At 41.2% G+C, this 22,493-nt stretch overlaps 1 protein-coding gene across 1 annotated transcript in view; it reads left to right on the top strand.

Annotated features, from left to right (window-relative positions):
* Positions 1 to 22,493, top strand: part of Gmds (GDP-mannose 4,6-dehydratase) — a 567,052-nt gene that overhangs the window by 461,920 nt on the left and 82,639 nt on the right. The window contains exon 9 of the mRNA XM_031357964.1: positions 3,445 to 3,541. Coding sequence (XP_031213824.1) covers positions 3,445 to 3,541 — 97 coding nt within the window. The remainder of the gene's footprint in view (positions 1 to 3,444; positions 3,542 to 22,493) is intronic.

Below are 22,493 nucleotides of genomic sequence, written 5' to 3'. Positions count from 1 at the left end.
GGAGAGGGAGAGGGAGAGGGGCTCCATGGTTTTTCACTAGGGCCACTTACAGAAACATGGATAAGGGTTTGCTTATGAAAGAATGAGTACCTTGCCAGTGGCTTTTCCACTGAAGAAAATATTCATTTAATAGGACCCCATCTTCTTCATTTGAGTGATTCTGTTGCTCCTCTGACAAGTAAGTTTTAAAATTGAATTATACAGGATCTGTGCCTAAGGAGCTGCCAATCTAAATTAGTAAGTAGTAATTCCTGTTAATTAACTGAATCCTCTAGTCCCTGTGAAGACATGGTCATTTCATTGACACTGAAGTTCTGCTTTGGAGTTACAGCTTCACTTGGTACAAGTTAGCTATTACCATTCACATGTTAACACAAGTGTTTCTTGTATTGTAACTGAATGATATGAAGATCTAGTGCAGGTAAGAAGGTGGTTTCTTTGAACTTGTTCTGCTGTGACCCATTTCATGGTTCTATTTGTTTTTTCAGTATGGCTGAACCAATTATAGAGGACAAAACTATTTGGCTGTAATCAACAGTTTACAAGATGGAAGCCCAAAAGACAGTGGTCAGATAGCCAGCCACCAGAAAGGCTTCTTGAGTGTTTGGATCACATGTGCCAAAGATATATTAACCCTAAGTCTGCCTTTGCATTTAATAAGCTCCTGAGGTGGGAAGGAGCCTTCCTTTAACCTTTCCCCTTTTAGCTAGTGTTATAAATCTCAACTATGCTTGATAGCAAACCAACCATGAGAAACAGTAGTCAATTCTAAATTCTTGTTTATAACAATCAGTTATAAATAAGAATGAAATGCCTCCAACCTAATGGCCTGAGTTTGATCCCTAGAATCCACATGGTGGAAACAGAGAACAAACTCTCAAAAGTTTCAGAAGAGTGCCACACACAGATATAGATACACACACAGTAAGTAAATAAATGTAAAAAGAATAAAATATTCTTTTTCATGGCTGTAAAAGATGGTCATGGCCAGATCCACTGAGTCACAGGAACAACTCTGACCTTGGCTGCTTTTTCTGCCCTTGAAAAAAAAGGTTTTCCAGAATCAAAGGGTGGTTTTGGAGAAAAGATGATAATATTGAAGAAACAGGGTCAGGGGAAGGTGATGTAGAAGAAGAGTAGAAAGGAAGGATATGTAGCATAGTGTATGTAAACTATAATGCTCAGAGTCATTACACTCTGGCTTCTCTCAAACAAGTCTTATCAGACTGAAGATTTTTTGACTGCCCTCATTTTTTTCCGTAACCAAATGGCAATCTGTCTGGAAGCCTTACCAAGGATTTATGAGTTTAAATGTGGGGAGAGGACAGTGTGGGTGGGGATCTTTTTAAGTGTGGATGTATGTATATAGTTAGTGTGTTGTATATATTTGTGTTTTGTATATTTGTGTTTTGTGTGTGTGTGGTATGAGGCAGGGGTATTGTGTATGAGGATGTTTGTGTGTGTGTCTGTGTCTGTGTCTGTGTGTGTGTGCGTGCACAGAGTGTGTGAAATCTGTGCATATATAGTAAGTCAGTTTGTTTGTCATAACATTAAATGCTTAGCTACAAAAGGAAAAGAAAATGTTTCTGTTAACCCTTTGGCTTAGCTGGAGATGCTGTTCTAGAGGTATCTAGGACAGTTAGAACTGTGTCTCTTTCTACAGTATGAAATGTAGACAAAAATATAGCTAAAAGATGCTTTGAAATTGTCTGCTTTGTGTTACTTGTCTGACTATCTACCCAACATTAAAAAGTATTGCCTAAACAGGGCTGTGGTGGCCCACACCTTTAATCCCATCACTGGGAGGCAGAGGCAGGTGGATTTCTAAGATTGAGGCCAGACTGGTCTACAGAGTGAATTCCAGGACAGCCAGGGCTGCACAGAGAAACCCTGTCTCGAAAAACCAAAAAAAAAAAAAAAAAAAAAAAAATTAAGCCTAATTAGTAGACTACCAAATGCTTCTGTTTTAGTTGATCAAGATAAAATTCATGGGAAATGACTGCTTATATAATTTATATAGATTAACATAGTATACTATTACTATTTTCTATGTCACTGGATGGTTTTCATATCTGCCTTGAGTCCACTGGGAAAATCACAAACCAGCAAAGTAAGTATTTCTTCAAGGGAAAAATAGTTGCCCTCTGCTGCCAAGTTTATCTCTTGGCAAAGGTGACTTGATAAAATATTCATATAATTAATCAAAAATAAAGTTCATGAGCCTAGTCTGTATTCAACCTGTTTTGATATATAATGTTCTTCAGTATTTAATGTTCATTTTCAGAGGAATCTGTGACATAGTCAAGGAACCATTGACTGTTCTGTTCTTCCCTTTGATCTTTTAAGGAGCACACAAAATTGTCCTATGTTGAGTCCCAGCTGATAAAGCAAACTCATTCTAAGGATAAGCACTGAAGCCAAACATTAGTCAGATTTTTTTCACTTCTTTTCTTTCCATGCCAAAAAAAAATTTTTGTGAAAATAACCTAAAACACATAGTATATTCTTTTATTGGGATATTAGATTATAGAAATCCTAAGGTAAATCAAGAACTTTCTCTTGTCTTCTTTCTTCAGAGATGGAGAGGTCACTATATTGCCCTTTAATTTAAGATCCTCCTTTTTCAGGACCCAGCCTCCAAAATAGCTAAAATTACAGATGTGCACCACCAGGCCCAAATCTAGTTGTTCCATTTAATGAAAAGTGAGAACATAAAGCAGATTAGTAGAGTTTCCCACGAGAAGCTCTTGAAGCCTAGGAGCCTATTGTGAACCCTAGTGTGCCCCTGGAGGGTCATAGTGGGTCCTTATTATTGCCAACTGCAGATGTTTAGTGAGGCAAGCTACAGTCTAGGAACATCCCAGCAGAGTCAGGGGAAATGATGCTAGAGGACAGGAAATGAAGAATTCTATGCTTTGGGGAGGCTTCATCATCTGTGGTGAGGTGGTGAGGCCTCCTTCACAAAGACATAATGCAGGGATGAACAATAGAGCCAGCAAGGTATGGAGCATATCCCCAAGTAGGGTGCGATGGACTCATACTAACTGTGCCTAACATTTGAAAGGAAAGGGTGGGTAAATGACATTAATTAATTCATAATAAATGTCTAAAAAGAATAATCTTTTAAAGTATAAAAATTCTTTGAGATCCCTAAAAGTTGTTCAATTCCCCCCACAATCTATTTATGACTAAAGTCTCAGTTTTGAATTCATCTTGATATTCTTTAAAAGGAAGCAGGGTGAGGGGTTAAACTTCCTTTCAAACAAATACAGAAAGTTTTGAAAGCCACAATTGCTCTAATAACAAGGTTGAGGGTGGGCCTGCCCCTGCTGTTAATGTGCTTATGCCCTCCTGCTGGGAGAAGACAGGCAAGCCATCCTGAGCATCACAGTGTGGCCACATGCTACTAAGCAATTAAGAATTGATTGTTTGTCTTCTTTGCAGGTGGGAAGGAAAGAATGAAAATGAAGTGGGCAGATGTAAAGAGACCGGCAAAGTTCACGTGACTGTGGATCTGAAATACTACCGACCAACTGAAGTGGTAAGGACTCCCTCACCACCCAAAGTGTGGCCACCCTTGGCCAGCTGGCTGGGAAAATTCCCTCCTGGAATGCCTGCTGCCAACCTTCAAAGCTCTCTAATACGCCTTTCTGGCATACTCCACAGGGCACTTCCCAAACGAGAATACAGAGAATTAAGTTTGAGATACCAGTCTCACCACAAAAATCTATTGCTGTATAAAGAAAAACAAGAATAAAGCACACCCAGGAAAATACTGAATCCAGAAATGGAGATCATAGCTTAGACAAATCTCATCTCATTGGTCTGGTTTGCAGAATGATCCCTGAAACACACAAGATAGTTGCTTTACCAATCCCTAGACCTGAAGGGTTTCTAGAGCCAGAGGCCATTTTTTTCCCAGCTACCTGTGTCCTGTTCACTGTGTGTACATACTCTCACACATATGCCCACTAGCCTGCTCATATACAGTCACATGCACATCACGAGTAAAAGTCCTCCCTACCCTGTAAGGCTCAGCTCAGATAACATCCTGTTCATAGATCCTTTTCTAACCAATATTCTACTGCCACTAACATTATCTTGTCTCTGTAGTTACCTTGTACACTCAAGGACAGTGGTTCTCAGTCTTCCTAAAGCTGTAACTCTTTGGTATAGCTCCTCACATTATAGTGACCCCAATCCTAGAATTACTTTTGTTGCTACTTCATAACTGTAATTTTGCTACTGTGATGAATTGTAATGTAAAAATATGTGTTTGACAATGGTCCTAGGTGACCCCTATGAAAGGGTCTTTTGACCCCAAAAGGGGTCATGACCCACAGTTTGAGAACCACTGCTGTAGGTCCTGTTATAATCATTTGTTTTCATGTTTTCCTTCCTTTGCCAGATTCTAACTTCTTTGAGGATAGGGACTTTGGGGAGGAGGTAAAAGACAAAGGTGGAACAAGATGGTTGTTTAATAGTGACTGGCTGATTAGTAGACAGAGAAATTTCTAAGTACATAAGTTTCCATACTAAGAAATAATTTTAGCCAGGCAGTGGTGATGCACGCCTTTAATCCCGGCAGTTGGGAGGCAGAGGCAGGCAGATTTCTGAGGTCGAGTCCAGCCTGGTTTACAGAGTGAGTTCCAGGACAGCCATGGCTACATAGAGAAACCTTGTCTCGAAAAATAAAACAAAACAAACAAACAAAAAACAAGAAATAATTTAGGAGCCAAGGAAATGGTCCAGTGGGTAAAGGTGCTTGCTGCCAACACCGATGACCTGAATTTTATCCCCCAGGATCTACAGGGTGGAAAAAGAGAACCAACTTCTAAAAGTTGTCCTCTGCTTTCCACAGGCATGTGCCAGACAATGTGCATACACATATATGCAATATCTTTTTTTAAAGAGAAATAGATTGTTAATGTCAATGGTATAGTATACACTATTAGTAGGAAACATCTTCCTTTTCTAATTTGATATCACTGCTTTGATGTGATCCAAATCCATGATACATATTCATGACAAAACTAAAGGTGTTTAAAATGGAGTGCTAAAGATAATGGGTCATAGTGTCTTCAGAGAGAAAAGGTCAGGGTGTGACCAATGAGTGGCTGTGGAGTAGCACCTTTAGAACCTTTTTTCTCTGGGAAAAGGCAGTGAAGACAGATTGAAAGTAAAATATATGCTCATTAGCCATCCTTTGAAATGTGTTGTTCTATGCCTCTCTGGTACCCCCAAAAGGGTATACTCAATGTTTGCCTTTTACACAGAGAAAGAATCCACACAAAGGAAGTGAACAGTGGCTTGGGAGATTGCAAGTGCAGTCCTACATTGCCCCCACCACAGGCGTGGCCAGGCTGTGACACAGAGAGTGATTGTTCTTAGCTAATGGTGAGTGGGTGTGCCTGTGAGAGGATGTGCCTATCCCTGAGGGAGGAAGAGACTAGCCATGCTGCTGCTGAAACAGCAAGGACCTCCTCTGGACACGCAGCCCTCTTCTGCACTTACTCCCCTGGCCTGAGGAAGGGCCGCAAGGGCCTCATTTCTCTGAAACTCTTCACAAGTCATATACATGGACAAATTTCTCTTCTCACTAGTAAAGATAGTTACTTCAGAGTAAAAACTTTACCATGTCAGCTAAAGTATGCATTCTCACAACAACTTAAACATGCCTCTGTCTCCACACCAGAATAGTTTTAAGAGCAAGTCATTAAGAATGGCTTGTCTGTCATTCTAATTTAGGCAAGGTGTGGCACTGATAAGGACTAGAACAGGAAGAGGACCCTCTAACTAACAAGACTGTTCTTGAATCCCCACCAATTCCTTCCATGCCCTGCTGCATCCCTCCCATCCTATCCTTTGTTCATTCAAATGCTATCATCATACCTGTTCTGCAACTCTGTTGACACCACCATTGTGTGAATGTAGAGTGGTGTCTGATTTCATATGCACGATTGCTGCCCCCTTTCCCTTGCTGGCTATCCCCACAGATTCCCATTACTACCAGATTATAGATCTGCTCTATGTTTCGTCTTTTTAAGCCTCAGGCTGCATTTGCTTCGTTCACCACACTTCACCTTATATTCAGTTGGGCATGCTTTCCTTGCATAGTGAAACTAAACTTTTAACCCCATTCCTCAAAGCAAGTTCTCTGAAACTTGGATCAACCTGAAGTGACAGGCTTTCTGTAGAGTTGCCTCCAGGGTGACAGTGTTCTTCCAGTTGAAAGGTGACTACATTATAAACAAGCTATTTCCAAATGGGGAGCCCTGTCAGCCATAGAAGTCATTTCCTTTGAACCCTGAGAAGCACTAGGTCCCTCAGAGGCAGCAGCTAGACCCAGCAGAGATATGAAATGAGCAGACTCAGAAGAAAAGGAAGAACATTGCTTCTTCTAGCCAAACATAGTCCTTTTCTTCTCAGATTTCCATCTATCCTGCATGTCCCAGAGGCTTCTTGTAAGGTCTCTTGGGATTCTTTTCACAAATTAGCAAGCTTGGGAAAGTTTGTTTTCATCAGCTTTGATCATCTGTCCCCTAAGACCTTCGTCATATGCAGGTACCCAGCCAAAGCATAGCCTAGGGCTGAGGGTGTAGCGCGGTGATAAATTCTTGTCTAGCATTCACAAGGCCCAAATAATTAATGTTTTAATGCATTCATTCTATTTTTAAAAGTATAAACTATATCTTCTTTTATGGAACTGGTTCCAGAATGATCAAAGAAGAAACAACATAAAGAAAAAATTTAAAACAAGAAGTAATAAGGACATACATACACATCATATATTAGAACAATGGTATCTTAAAGCAAGACAAACAGAAAATAGAGTTTTATGTTGTTGTTTTTCTAAATTAGCTGTGGCCTGATCTGACAAGACCTTTTCCTCAGCAAAGGTAGATATTAACCTAAGAGGCCTCTGATGAACCATTTAGGACACAGATAGATCCACTTATGCCAATGGTTATTCTCTTCACAGATTGCAATACTACAGAACCTTAAACCTTGCTTTTATATGAGCATGAAGGGTAAAGAAGGTTTTTCTTCTGTATCAAGGACTCCAATTTGTGATTAGAGCTGAATCGAGCCATGTTTGTACTCTACCTATGAGTCTTTATGGCTCCTTTGGGTGCTGAGGAGTTTTGCTACCTGAGAAATTAAGCTGTCTACTTCCCATTGCCCCTGAGTTCAAGAGGTTTTGGTGATGGCAATATCGAAACCTTCTGAGACACTTGAGACCCCTGCCTTAAGCTGGATCATAGCTCAGTGGTAAAGCCCTTGTCTATATGTGCAACACCCCATTTTCCATCCCTAGACATGTAAAACAAAATAAAATAAAACATTCCTGCTTTATGTATAATTTCTTTACATGTACTTAGTAATATACAGATTTATTATACACAGTAGTCTCATTTCTGTCTTTAATATTTTTACTATTTATATTTGGGTGTTTTTGTTTGAATGCACATATACCACAAGGTGTCCATGAAGGTCAGAAGGCAAGGAAGAATCCCATGGAACAGGAATTACACTCACTTATGGTCTACAATGTGGGTGCTAGGAGTCAAACCCAGATCTTTTGGAAGAATAACAAGTATTGCTAACCACACAACCATCTCTTCAGTTCCAGTGTGTTTATTTCTGGGAAAAAGTAATATTGTATTTAAATGTGGGCCTTAATCCAAAGTGTCTCCATTTAGGACCTGTCAGTTAAAAGATGTATATATAATCTTATGCAAGTTACTTGCTTAATTTCTCAATGCTTCTGTTTCCTCACTGTTAAAAATAGGATTGATTAGAGAATTTCTTTCAAAGAATATTTGAGAATGAAAGGAGTCACTTATAGAATCTGACAAACAATAAATATCTACTACCATGCCTACATTCATTTCAAATTTATTCATTCCCTAAAATTTATGCCACACTTTTAGTCCCTGATAATTCAATGGTAAACAAGACTGACTGACTTGCCCCCAATAAATGTAGTCGATTTGCAGATGCCATCAATCTCTTGAGTCCAGACCTGAAGAAAATAGACTGTCACAACCCAAAAACTATAAGAATATAGCAAAGATCATTGAGGCTTCAGTTACTGTGTGTGTGTGTGTGTGTGTGTGTGTGTGTTTATACTCATGTGTACATATGCATCTGTTATGTTATATAAAATGTATATATTTTGTTCTCTTTTGGTTTTAATTTTTTCATTTTTTCTTACCATTCTGTAACTGTTCAGTGGTGGAAACATATCAGAGAAATATGAGTATTGATATTAACCTAATACTTACAGAACCATAAAGTCATCTTTTTCTCTTTGAAAACTTTTAAACTGAAAAATCCCAAAAGGAGAGATTAATCTAGTATCCCTCCTCTTGTGCCACTTTTTAACTGTATCAGTGCACCCACACACACACACACACACACATACACACAGAGAAACTTTGTGCACGCTAAGTATTTTGCTTTGTTTTCAGTTTCATACAAGCTAAAATCCATTTTTCTTTTTCCTTTTTTTTTCCTTCAGAGAACTTTAGGAAATGAGGAGAAGGACCGAAATTGAAGTATTTTTCTTAAAAAAAAAAAATATGATTTAAACTTTGCTCTCTGCCATTTACTAGCATTTTTCTCTCACAATATCATTGATCTTTAACATTCAGTTTTCTTCCCATTGTATTTTCATGTCCTTGAGTATGATTGGTTTTGTTTTATTTAGACATCTTAAATTCCTTTCTAATGACTATAGATATTGAAAGGGGGAAAAAACATGGATTAATATATAGAACTGAGAAGGCAATAACTTCAAAGAAGCCCAGCAAGCCAGCTAAAACTTTTCTCCAGTGACAGCATGTGGCCTGTTCCTAATCAAATTACCATATGCTTGTCGAGTTGTCCCCTCTGCCCCTCATAAACTTTTCCTAATATTTTTCTGTAAATGATGTTAAGCTAAATGGCCTATAATTGCTTGCTCTATCTCGTAGCCTTGTTTAGAATAATGGTATGTAACACTTTCCAGACCCCAGGAATCCGATCTGTCATCGGAGGACTTGTGTAAGTAGCAGTCGGAGCTTCCCTCCACTCTGTCTCTAAGTACCTGCATAAAGCTCTTGTGTGCTGGCCTTTTGTCCTGAAACTCCCCTTCCCTCTATTGCTGTTCTCACCACCTTCTCACACTTGGCTCTTAGGGCAGGAAATGAGATCCCTCTGTGCTATGCCTCTGCTCCAGCCCTGGTGGTGGTCAGCCCATGGCTCAGGTCCTGATCCTGTGACCTTAAAGTTCTCATGCCCTCTTCACTCCTGCTTGCTTTTGTTCCTTCCTTTGACTGGTGAGAGCTGGGGTCAGGGGAGGCATAGAGGCCTGATTATGGGCTAGTGCATCTCTTCCGGCACTGCTGGCCCTGTAAAAGAAGTTAGGCTGCTGGTTCTGAAGGTCCTTTGCAATTTTAACATCCTGCCACATACTGTTTTCACAACTACGTGACCATGGTGGTTGATATACTCAGTGGTGCCTGATTATAATGCTTCCTCTTCTGAATTATTCTCTGGCCTTCTCACTACTTGATTTTATAAATAGTTTATATCTCTAAATCACTGTTTATTTTTTTTAAGCCTCCCTCTTAGGCTCCTCATCCTAATCTTTATATCCTTCCTTAATCACATTGCCCTTTCCTGCCCCTTTCCTTCCTTGGACTTAGAAGGAGCTTTAAATTTCAGTCTCTTCAGTTGATTCTCAAATATTCCACTGTGTGTTTTCCATACTTCATAAAATGGCATTGAAAACCCTTGGGGCATATACCTTTCCTGCTGAAGACTGTGATCATTCTCCGCAGCTAGCCCCCTTGAGAGCAATTCATATCTAATGAAATAGGAATTATAATTGTGTACAGAGTATGGTGTCCTCAGCTTTTCTCCTGACTCTTGTATATTTTTCTTATAATATCATTAAGGACTCAAAAAAATCTGTTGATACAGAGATATACATTCCATTACCTAAACTTTTGTTTTTGATTTCTACTTAAGTTTAGCTGGTATCCTTATTGTCAGTACTTTTATGACTTGCATCAGTAGAGAATTTCTCTGGAATCTGTTCCTTTTACCAAAAATCAAAAACAAACAAACAAAAAAAACTTCATTCATAATCCTAATACTAAGTGCTTCACACCTAAAAAATAATTTCCAAAATATGCACTAGCATGTGCGTATTAACTGCAGGGAGAATAGTTAGGCTAAGCCTGACTCAAGCTTCAACTAGCTCTAATGTATTAATAGCCTCGCCATTGCTGGGACAAATACCAGTGAGAAACAATTTAAAGTAGGAGGAATTTATTCTGTCTCATGGTTTCAGTCCATGGCTGGCTCACCCTGCTGTTTCTGGGTTTGTGGTGAAGCAAAGCACAATGGCAAAGGATGACCTAAAGTAGAGCTGCTCTCTGTATGGCAGCGAGGCAGAGAGGGAAAGGGAAAGGAATAAGAGGGGGCAGAAACAGAGGGGGCAAGATATATCACAAGTGACCGACTTCCCCTAACTAGCCCTACCTCCTAATAATGCCATGAACCTATCCATGAAATAATCAGTTGATTAGATGGGAGATTTCCAGATCCAATCAGCTCCCAATGAGTACCAAGCCTTGCAACAAAAGCCTTTTAAAGGACACATCATACACCAACCAAAGCATATGCATCACCTAGAGCACTGCATATGGGAGATCCGTTAGGTGATTGTACCATCTTTCTCGTCCCAGCAATTATTCTGAAACTTAAAAACACCATTGGCTGGTCCTTAAAACCAAATATGTTCTACCAAGCAATATATACTATCTAAAATAACTAATCAAAAAAAGAAAAACAAAAACCTCTGTCCATAGAGGCTTCTAAGAATTATTCTCTGCAGTACTGCAATAGCCTTCTCCTATCTTATCTGCCTTATGGTTCCAATAAAGTAATTGTTCTTTTCTTTTCTTCTTTTTCTTGTTTCTTCCTTCTTTCCTTCCTTCCTTCCTTCCTTCCTTCCTTCCTTCCTTCCTTCCTTCTTTCTTTCTTTCTCTCTTTCTCTCTCTCTCCTTTTCTCTTTCTCTCTCTCTCTCTCTCTCTCTCTCTCTCTCTCTCTCTCTTTCTTTCTTTCTTTCTTTCTTTCTTCCTTTTGAGGGACAGAATTCTCCATGTAGCCCTGGCTGTCCTGGAACTCACTCTGTACACCAGGCTGGCCTCAAACTCAAACACCTACCTGTCTCTGCCTCCTGAGCTGGGATTAAAGGTGTGCACTGCTGCTGCAACCACCACCACCCACAACCCACCCTGGCTAAGGTTATTCTTTACCAAATGTAGTTTCTTCACAGCATATTCCTTTGGAAACAGCTTTATTTAATATTCATTTGTTTATGTATATGTGTGTTTTGTTTGCATGTGTATCTGCACACCAGAAGAAGGCGTGAGATCCCATAGACTACAATTACAGATGGTTGTGAGCTCCCACGTGGGTGCTGGGGATTGAACTAAGTGCCTCTGGAAGATCAGCCAGTGTTCTTAACTCGTGATCCATCTCTCCAGGCCCACTTTGTAAATAGTTTTGCTGTCAAGGCACCAACTATCCCAAGTCTACTAAATACAGTCTGTGTATCTCCTCTGGGCTCTACCCTACTGTTACTCTGATGCTTTCTCTTGTCTTCTTGCACTGTTGTCTCTGGACAGTCTGGTTTCTTCATTTGCTGTTACCTCTACTAGCAGAGTTGAGATGCCATCTGACTAATTTTCCATAAAGCTCCAATATGAAACATCTACAAGTGATTATCTTTGATATAGCTCTGATATGCCTCCTAGACAAAAGTGTTCAACATGTGGTTCTGTTGACCTTTATTCAGAGAAAAGCATTGTCCTTGGTGGCAAATTGAGTCTGTGTGTTTTGTCATACAGAGATAAAGGGCTGGTTTCCTGGCTGAGTCAGGTGTTCCTTGCTTCATGAAAACTGGTGTGAGAATGTTAGACTAAAAGCCTAGCCTAGACTAAACATGGTTGGAGTACACGTTAAAACTTAGGCTTTAGTGGCCACTGAAGGAATCCTGTAGCATATGGATGCTTGCCTCTATGAGTGCTCAGTGTCCTCTGAGGCCAGAAGAGGGCATTGGGTTCCATGGGGCTAGAGTTATAAGTGACTATGAGCTGCCATTTGGGTGCCAGGAATCGAAACTTGATATGCTGGAAGAGTAATCAGCATTCTTAATCACTGAGCATCTCTCTAAATTCCCTGTTGACATTTTAAATACCATTCCGACGTATCTTTACTTTCTCAATATTTAAAAATACAGTATGCTGTATACAATTGAGGTCTTAGATTTCCAGTGGAAAGAGTGTTTGTTGAATACCTTTCATGGAAACTATTTCCAATTAGTAACATCCTGAAGCCAAACAACAGAGGCTACAGAGCTGCAAGAGAAGATAAACCGGGCTCTCACTAACATAGAGCAGTGGAGGTGAGAAAAGCAGGCCATTGCAAAGATAAGGCTATGAGATTAGAGATTACACAGAACAGCAACCTGTGGGAAAGCAGACTGAGCAGAGAGAGTCACCAGTACCAGAGAATGGGAGAGTGGGGGACAGCACAGATAAGAGGTCAGAGAGAAGACTGGCTTACAGGGGGAGTGGCTTTGTCACATTCATGGTGCCTTGGAGATATCCATGTGGCAAGAACAAGGAGGCAGACTGGGCTGGAAGCCTGGAATAAAGGAAGGAGGTCAAAACTAGGGCTAGATAAGAAAGAAGCAGAAGTGGAAGCCATGAGATGAACTTCCAAAAGTACATTTCTGGAAGATGGGGCAAGAAGAGTACCTATAGAGAGTTAGTCTCAAATCCAGGCAGATCTAAAGTCGAGGAGGTAAGTCTGAGAAACCAGTCTTGAAAAAAATGCTTAAGAATTCTTAGATTTAGGCCGGGCTTGGTGGTACACACCTTTAATCCAGGCACTCAAGAAGTGGTGGCAGGTGGATCTCTCCGAGTTTGAGGCTAGCCTGGTCTATTTAGTGAGTTCCAGTATAGCAAGGGCTATGTAGAAAGACCTTGTTTCAAAAAGAACCAAAACAACAGGTGCACACACAGGCGTGATCACACACACACACACACACACACACACACACACACACACACGGGGGGGGGGGGCATTTATATCCCAGACCCATTGGCCCAGACAAAACTATCTGTTACTTCAGGCTCAAAGACAAAGCAAAAGATTTCTATTAGTAGAGAGGGACAACCCATCTCAAGCAAACTAACTTCCAGAGGTAAGCAGGTTCCCTACTATTATTATACCTTGCCTAGAAGTTGAGAATTGGTTAAGAATGTTTTATAGTTCTGAAAATAAAAGGGTTGTATAAATATTAGCTTCTTGTGCTCCATGTTATCCTTTTCATTAGTAAACTTGTTAATAATTCTCCTCCTTATCAGCATTTATTCTTGTGAAGTCAGTAGTTAGCAAAAAGACACCCTCTAGAACTTGGTCTTCAACCCCTAAGATTTTCTTCTAAGTACTTTTTTTGTACATAGACAGCATAATACAGAAAAAAAGGCTACTCAGTACTGACATATCTCTGCTTCTTGAATCTGGGGTAAGAAGATTGTGGTAAAAGGTAGGAACATGTTGGGCTGTTAACCCTTCTTGTATTCTACCTAAGTTGTATCTTCCTGGACTCTGAATGAATGGTGATAAGATTACATTCTTAATGCTGCTCAGATAACCTTACCATCTCTGTCAGAGAAAGCAGTCACCCAGGACAGTTAACCAACATCCACTTCCAATGTTTAACTTACAACCACCCCTTTCACTTAAGGCTGCAAAACAAAAACAGTTGCAAAAACATGTCTCTGCTTGTTGCTTGTGCCTTAAGGATGTCCTCTCAATAATACAAAATCTGCATTTAGTTTCCTATTGCTGCTATTTCTAATTACCAAGAATTCCTATCATTTTTACAGAAGTGGGGTCAGAAATCCATAACTTGTCTAAGGATAAATTTAGCAGGGACACATTCCTTCTGGAAGCTCACTGGAAGGTTTGTTTCGGAGATGAGCAAGTTCATTACTAAGACAGTCATTAGTTGTTCAGAAAGCTGTCAGAAATCACTTTGAGGAGGAAAGTCCATTGAGTCCTGGCTCATTGTCCATTGATTGATTCATAATATCCACTTTCACAACATACAAATGGTAATAAACCTTCATAAAAATCAGAGAAAGATTCCCTCAAAGCCTCAGGACTAATTTGCTAAGGAAAAAGAATTTGAAAGTAGGTTTGGTGAATCTTTCTATCTAAAGAGAGTTGGGAGACAAGAAGGGAAAGGAAGGCTGCTTCCAGTTGGATAGGAGGTGCCATTTTTTTTTTTTAATTGGATATTTTCTTTATTTACATTTCACCTTTGCAGGTTCCCACCTTCCCCCTAGAAATCCCCTTTCCCATCATCCCTCCTCTCCCGATTCTATGAGGGTGTTCCCCCACCCACCCACCCACTCCCACCTCCCCGCCTTGGCATTCCCCTACACTGGGGCATCGAGCCTTCACAGAACCAAGGGCCTCTTCTCCCATTGATGCCCAAAAATGGTATCCTCTGTTACGTATGAGGCTGGAGCCATGGGTCCCTCCATGTGTACACTTTGGTGGTTTAGCCCCTGGAAGCTCTGGAGATACTGCTTGGTTTGTATTGTTGTTCCTCCTATGGGGCTGCAAACCTCTTCAGCTCCTTGGGTCTTTTCACTAGCTCCTCCACTGGGGACCCTGTGCTCAGTCCAAAGGGTGGATGTGAGCATCTACTTCTGCATTACTATACACCAGCAGTTAGACTCAGGAACCCTAACAAAGGAGGCTGGTCACCACGTCGCCCCACCCACCCTTGCCTAACCTCCTACGTGGCCTGAAGCAAGTCCTTCAGTCTGGACTTCCAGCCAGTATGAACTTCTAAATGCCTCTCCCTTTCACTTGCACCTTCCTTTCTTCTATGGCTTCTTTCAGTTCTAGCCTCCTTTTGTCGTGCCCTTCTCTTGGGTTGATGCGGAATCTTAAGCAGCTATGTGACTTTTGTACTGCACATGACAGAGCTGCTTTTGAGAACAGCACTGTGTCTTGATACCTGCCATCTGACCCTGGTGTGCTCAAAATCCCAATGTCCTGTAACTTGTCCCATTAAGTTAGTTAAACACTTTTGTGTTTGAGACAGATTCTTAAACAGTTCCCAATTGTTCTAGCAATTCAAAGACAGAGTGGAGAGAACCTTCCTTGCATGAGAGAACTGTTTATATCAAAAGCATGAGTCCTTAATAGTATTTTTGATTGGTGATGGCCTTGAAGAAAAAATGTATACTCATCAGCAGAGAGCCACCCTCATGTTTTCCAGTCAGCTCCAGCATCACCGAAGTCGCTCCAAGCAGTCTGTTAAATTATAATAAAACTTCAAATAGTAGAAGTAAGAAGAAAATTCTTTATTAAAGTGACTGCAAAAGTTCTTTCCAGCCTTTAGAATATCCTAATTATATCTCTCTTTATCTTTTCCTGTAGTTTTCTCTGGTATTTCCTTTATTCTGTGACCCTCACCTTTTAGCATTTTTACAGAAGCTTCCTTCAGTTTTCTTTTTCTTTTTTATTTACTTATTTATTTATTTTTTACACTCCATATTTTATTCCCATCCCCCCATCCACCCTCCAACTGTTCCACATCTCCTCCCCAACCCCTGTCTCCATGTGGATGTCCCCAACCCCCCACCCCCACCCCCACTCCACCTGACCTCTAAACTCCTTGGGCCTCCAGTCTTTTGAGGGTTAGGTGCATCATCTCTGAATAAATGAAGACCTGGAAGTCCTCTACTGTTTGTGTGTTGGGGGCCTCATATCGGCTGCCTGTTTGGTGGTCCAGTGTTTGAGAAATCTTGGGGTCCAGATTAATTGAAACTGCTGGTCCTCTATAGGGTCGCCCTTCTCAGCTTCTTTCAGCCTTCCCTAATTCAACAACAGGGGTCAGCTGCTTCTGTCCATTGGTTGGGTGCAAATACCTGCATCTGACTCTTTCAGCTGCTCGTTGGATCTTCTGGAGGGCAGTCATGATAGGTTCCTTTTTGTGAGCACTCCATAGCCTCAGTAATAGTGTCAGGCCTTGGGACCTCCCCTTGAGCTGGATCCCACTTTGGGCTTGTTGCTGGAACTTCTTTTCCTCAGGCTTCTCTCCATTTCCATCCCTGTAATTCTTTCAGACAGGAACAATTATGGCTCAGAGCTGTGACTGTGGGATAGCCCCCCTTTCCTTCATTTGATGACATGTCTTCCTGCTGCTTATAGGGGGGCTCTATAAGTTCCCTCTCCCTACTATCAGGCATTTCATCTAAGGTTCCTCCCTTTGAATCCTGGGAGTCTCTCACCTCCCATATCTCTGATGCATTCTGAAGGGTACCCCCAACTCCTATCTCCAGAAGTTACCTGTTTCCATTCTTTCTGCTGGCCCTCAGGGCTTCAGTCCTTTCCCCTCCCACCACCCCCTTCCTGCCCCCAACCCCCTTTCACTTTCCCTCCTAGGTCCCTCCTTCCCTCCTCACCTGTGATTGCTTTCTTCTCCCTCCCAAGTGGGACTGAGGCATCCTCATTTGGGCACTTCAGCTTTATACCCAGCCTTGCAAATCTTCACCGTAATTTATTCTGTTCATCTCACACAAGCTCAACAAAGCTGGATTGATTCTCAGGTCTTCAACCCTATCCTATAATTTCATCAAAACTGGGGACCACTGCACCCACTGTATGAAGACACTGTGTGAACAGTCTGACCATGTCTTTGAAGATTAAGGATACTGTACCAATAGGTACCAAAGGCATCTTAGGCAATTTCTATCTAAAGAAAGGTTTTTTTTGCTAAAAATGTTGATTTATAGTAGAAGCATGAAGAAATTACCCTGCTGGATCTATTAATCAGATGAATGGAGGGATATTGGTCAAAACAGTTAATTTTTCTTTTGGTTCCTTATGCTTCATGCTGCCAAGCATGTCTATTTGTTTTATATAACACATTAGAGAGTGAGTATGGGCCATAGGTAAGTCCGTTGGTCCAATCCTGTTTTACTGTTGGTGAGATGAAATACTGTCTTGGTGAATCAGCACCTCCCACTTGTCTTAAAGGTGGGATGGTTGCTTATGCCAATGCATTGTCTTCTCACTCAGCTGGTGAAGAGGGGAGTGGGAGGTAGCCTCAGGGAGGAGACTCTGAACAAACAACCCAAGCCCTGGATCCCAGTGTGGGTGGGTGGTGGGTGCTGGGAGCAACCAGAGTTTGTGCCCAGTTGTCACATATGATGCTGAGCAACCACTAAGTGATTCCAGAAAGGAGGTGCAAAGATAACATAGGAATCTACTGGAGAATGAAGGCATTCCAGCTTATGCAGAGAGCAGTGGCTAAGGGAGTGTTTTTAATCATGGTCTCATTTAACTCATCTAGGAAAATACTAATGCCTACCCCATTGTTCATGTTTATCTGCAAAACATAATATAGAGTTCATTGCTAATCCATTCACAGTGCTCACAATGAGTTTACCATGGTTCTTCCAGCTCTTCAGTGTCCTGTCAGTAGATGACTCTGTGTAGTCTACCTTTACAGAATTATGTTTTTTGAGAAGCACAGATTCAATGCTGTAGTTTTCAAACAGCCTTACATATCTGTTCTGTGTCCCCATTCACTGCTGAAAATTTGTCAGATGTTCTGTTTCATATTACCTTCTCTTGCCCCTCCCCCAACTAAATAATATTTATATTCTTCAGCTACCAACCTCTGTCAAAATCTAAACTCAACAAAAACATTTGCTTACTAGAAATAGCTTCCTTTCTTTTACTGCCTCTGTCTGTGTCTGTGTGTGTGTGTGTGTGTGTGTGTGTGTGTGTGTGTGAGAGAGAGAGAGAGAGAGGGGGGAGGGAGGGGGAGGAAGACTCTTTTCTAAATGAACTTTTTCAATCTTTATGTTTTATCATCCAGTGTAACTATTTTTGGACCCTTTGGGGCCACATAGGTTGATGAGTTGTCACTATTTATTTATTCTGCCTGTTCTGTTTGAGTGACAGTTTGGACCCCAAATCAGCTAGGAAGGTATGCAAAGATTGTTTTATTTATTTACTTATTTATGTGAACCACTGACAACAATGTTAGTTTATTCATGTAAAGGAAACAATGAAAAAGTATTTTGGTCAAAATAATTGGGAGTTGAGGTGGAAGGCAGCATTGCAAAGTTCCGCATTTGGTTATCTGTATCTTCAACTTTGTACATCATCTCAGTTTTGCCAGCATCTAAGTTAAGAATGATGATTCTAAACTTCAGAAAAACAGGAGATTAAACTAGTGTTTGTGAAATGTGTTGAGATTATATGGCCAACGATATCATCGAGAAGTGATATGAGTGCTCTCAAAGAAAAGAACTCCTCAAAGGAGTCTGAATTAATCTACCATTCATCCATCATCTTCTCTATCTGTCAGAAAGCTTCAGACTTCTAATCTCTTTTTCTCTCTTGCGCCTGGAGTTTGTTTCCAAGTGTTCAGAAGAGTTAAAGAGGAGGCCACTGTCATGGAATCATAAGTAGAGATGTTCAGATGAGGACTTAGACAAGGTTGGCAGGGTGTGTTCTATTGACTATGCAGCAAAGCAGGAATCAGATAGCCAGCACATCATGTTAGCTCCAAATGCTCACAGTCATATTTTCCATGCCAGAAAAATTTGACCCTTTACCTAGCTCATCCCATGGAGCCAACAGAGATGTCAATCTATACTTCCCCTGAAACTGGCTGAAAAGAAGGCCCTCCCAAAATTTCCCAAGTCACTTCCAGTGCAAGAAAGGGAGTAACCAGCAGCTTGGTACCTCAGAGGCAGATAAACTGATAGTATAGAGATAAGTGAAGTGAATAAACTTACTATGTATGAAGAATGCAAAGGGACACCTCTGACACCACAGGCCACATGCACAAGAGGTTCAGTGGAAACAGAGCCAAGACAGGTTTCTCTTATTTCCCACCAGAGAATTTCATTGTGACTTAAACTTAGAACCATTGTGAATATAGTCCTAGTGTTTCCCATGAGTTCTTAGAAAATTACCCAGAATCCCTTTCTCCTTGGACAATACTACCAATTTAAGTAGAATTGCTGCCATATTTTGTAAAAGGTCACCACCTTAGTCCATAGTTCTTAGGGCAATCTTTCAGACTTAGGCTGAAAGCTGTTAAGAGCATACTTTGCCAGGGTTTGTCCTCCTACCAGGAACTTTGGCAACTCAAGTTAACAAGAGTCTGAGCAGCCAGCTTCAAGGCTATCTAAGCATTGGCACTTGAGCAATCTGCATTAAGAGCAATGGAGATGGCTTGGTTGTTCCTGAACCTTTCTGTTTCATTAACTTCATTAAAACATGATGAAAACTGATTCTGTCTGGGAAAATGCTCAGTTTAGCCTTGTGTGTCTAATGGTAGGGGGCTTCATTCATTCCAGTCCCTCATGCTTAGAACATTAGATTACAGGGCCATGTACAGCCCTTCCTTCTCTTCTCCTGGCCAAAGGTCTTACTTGTCTTTGTCTTAGAATACCCTTCCATAGATTTGCATCTTTGTAAGCATAGTTTTGCTGGTCTAACTTATGCCTGTATCACTTCTTGTCTATGGCCAGCCCTTCTTAAATCTGTAAATATTCTACAAGCTCTATATGAATGCTATAGAAATGTCTGGTGTTATCCCCTCACAATGGAACAAAAGGGCCCTGCCTAACAGAGTTTACATGTTGGGCCTCACTTCCTGTTACTGAAACACTTTCCAGTTTAACTAAACTTACAGTCTAATCACCGAAGTTCATAGGTAGTTTTTGATCTCCCTGCCCCAGCCCCTCTCAGAGTTCAAGGCCATCATAGCTAAGGAGGAGCTCAGGGAGCTAGCATGTTTTGCAGATGTGTGTAGACTATGGTGAGGCCATATGCAGTGGCCCTACATAATCCTCTGATAGGCCCAGCTCTATTAGACTGACACCATGGCCAGATTTATACCACAACAGGTGAAGAACAGGTAACTATTAAGCAACTAAGTCTAAATGAATGCCATAAATATGCATAGAAAAGAAAATCAGGAATAAGCTGGCTATTTATCTGTGAGGCAGATGAACTCTTTATCCAGCCAACAAGTAGACCTACTGTGGAGAAGCATCTTGAATATGTGCTCAGACTCCTCCCATCCAGTAGATAGTAGAATAGAAGCTGAGCATTCTGAAACAAAGGCAAAGTGACACACAGTGTGCAGGTGAGCAATCCTCCTGCAAGAGGCCAGATGAACTGATTCTTAGGATATATCCAGCTTTAACAGGAGCCCTACCTTCAGAGACTCAGGCAGAGTAAGGGTAATTTTTAAGACTAGAAATAATTTACATGAAGTATACTTTGGGGTTTCATGCAATCTTTTTAAATACAAGTGTAATTTGTATTGACCATTTCCAGAAATGAATATGCAGTTAAGCCAGAGCTGCTCACAAGGTGCTGACTTGCACAAGCCATGTTGACTAGATTCTTAGGCTTCGCCTGAGCTGAGTCAGGCAGAGTCACAGCCAGAGAGAGAGGAGAGTACCTCTCTCTTCTCAGATCTCAAGTGCCTATCTTGGTGTATTTTTAAAGATTTATTAATCTGTATTTATGAGTGTTTTGCCTGTGTTTATGTTTGTGCGCCATGTGAGCATATTGCTAGTGCTCATGGAGGTCAGGGTGTCAGATCCCCTAGAACTAGAGTTGCAATTGGTTGTAATCCACTATGTTGATGTTGGGAGTAGAATTTGGGTCCTCTGAAATCCTCTTAATCTCAAAGCCATCTTTCCAGCCCCTCAAGCTCCTACTTGGAAACATATCTCTCAGTTCCAACTTGAAATCCTATTTAGAGCATTTTTTTCTTGGTCATTTCCTTTTGTTCTCTAATGTTAACAAGCAGTGACTCACTAACTGTGCGGGCATGTCCAGCAAATCAAGTTCTTGCTTTAGAAAATAGGGAAGTGCCTTGGCCATGTCACTTATCATTTCTCTTCATGATGATCATCTAAAAATATGAGTAAAATGAAACTTCTCCCTGGTTCCTGAGGACAGACAGTAAAGACCCTTGTGGAGCTAGGGGCTTATGCCATGGTTTGAGGGTATGACTTCTTTTCCCTATCCTATGAAGCATGAATCCTCCCTATGATTTTCTACCTCTGACCTAGGAACATTGTCTTAATTGTCTTCATTTCAGGTGAGGAAACTAGCCCAACAAAGGGCCAAAGGACTTCCCCAAGGATGCACTGTGTGACAGTTATTTGCCAGACTATCTTTCCCCATCCCTTCCCTTTTCCAGGACCATGTTATTCAGGCTGCGTAATAATCTGAGTTCTTCTACCTTTTAGGCCTTCAGAGATACCCTCTCCCTGCCAGCACCCACTCTCAGTTCTTCTGGCTAGGACCTCACAGCACTAAGGAGATGTGTGCTGCCTTCCCACTTTGTTAATGGCTGTCCTGTCTTGCTCAGCCTCTGGGCACCTCCTTAGTAGGCTGAAACTACAAACTATATTCATACCTAACTTGTCATGACTACCTGTGGAGCTGGAGATCCCAGCTGGCTGTGGGTTTTCTGCCAGCAGCATAGGCACGGAGCCTGGATGGAGCCTCTGAAGAATGTTCCGAGAGTGGGAAGTGTCAAGGCCCAACAATGGCTCTTTGTCCTTTCTGTGTATAACTGACACATTCTCTTACTGAGCAGAGGTACTTCTGCGCTACATTGAAAGGAAAGCCCAGGGCCAGTGAGATGGCTCAGTAGATAAAGGTGATTGCCACCAAGTCCGCCAACTTCTGACCTCCATATGGGGCCATGCTCTTGTGTGTGTGTGTGTGTGTGTGTGTGTGTGTGTGTGTGTATGACATACACACAAATAAATAAATAAGATGTAAAGAAAAAACCCAAAAAACAAAACAAAACAAAAAACAAAAACAAAAAAACAGCTAGATCTGTGGGACATAGACTACGACTATATGATCACTACACATACTAGTCCTTTGAGGTTCCAGTGCCCAAGAGATGTAATCAAAGTCCACCTGTTGTCCCTATCTTTTTTTAAGGTGTCCTATTTCTAACATAGATCCTGAGCTTTCAATTTAAAAGACTATTCTAGGGTTAGGGGTATTCTAAGGTCCAATGAAAGAGCACTTACCCAGCATTCTTGCAGCTCTGGGGTGATCACTACCAGTGCTGAAAAACCAAAATGAAATAAAAGGAATACTCATCTAGTGAGGCCACAGAAGACACTGTCTGAAGAAAACCCAAGCACACTCTCCCACGTTCTGAATCGTCAGCCGTCTGTGACCTGAGGTCGTGGTCTTCTCTCAGGTGCTGCCTTCAGCTAAACTGTTGTTATCCTCTTTCATGGCGCAGTGACTTGCTCACCTGTGTGCAGAGGAGAGTGAGGCCCACTCATGTGGTATGTTCATCTGTGAGTCTACTCCAGGATTGACAGGGCCC

The sequence above is a fragment of the Mastomys coucha genome, unplaced genomic scaffold (assembly GCF_008632895.1).
Source record: "Mastomys coucha isolate ucsf_1 unplaced genomic scaffold, UCSF_Mcou_1 pScaffold7, whole genome shotgun sequence".
Classification (NCBI taxonomy): domain Eukaryota; kingdom Metazoa; phylum Chordata; class Mammalia; order Rodentia; family Muridae; genus Mastomys; species Mastomys coucha.
The sequence above is the reverse complement of the archived record's forward strand: the minus strand, read 5'-3'. Positions and strand labels throughout refer to the sequence as shown.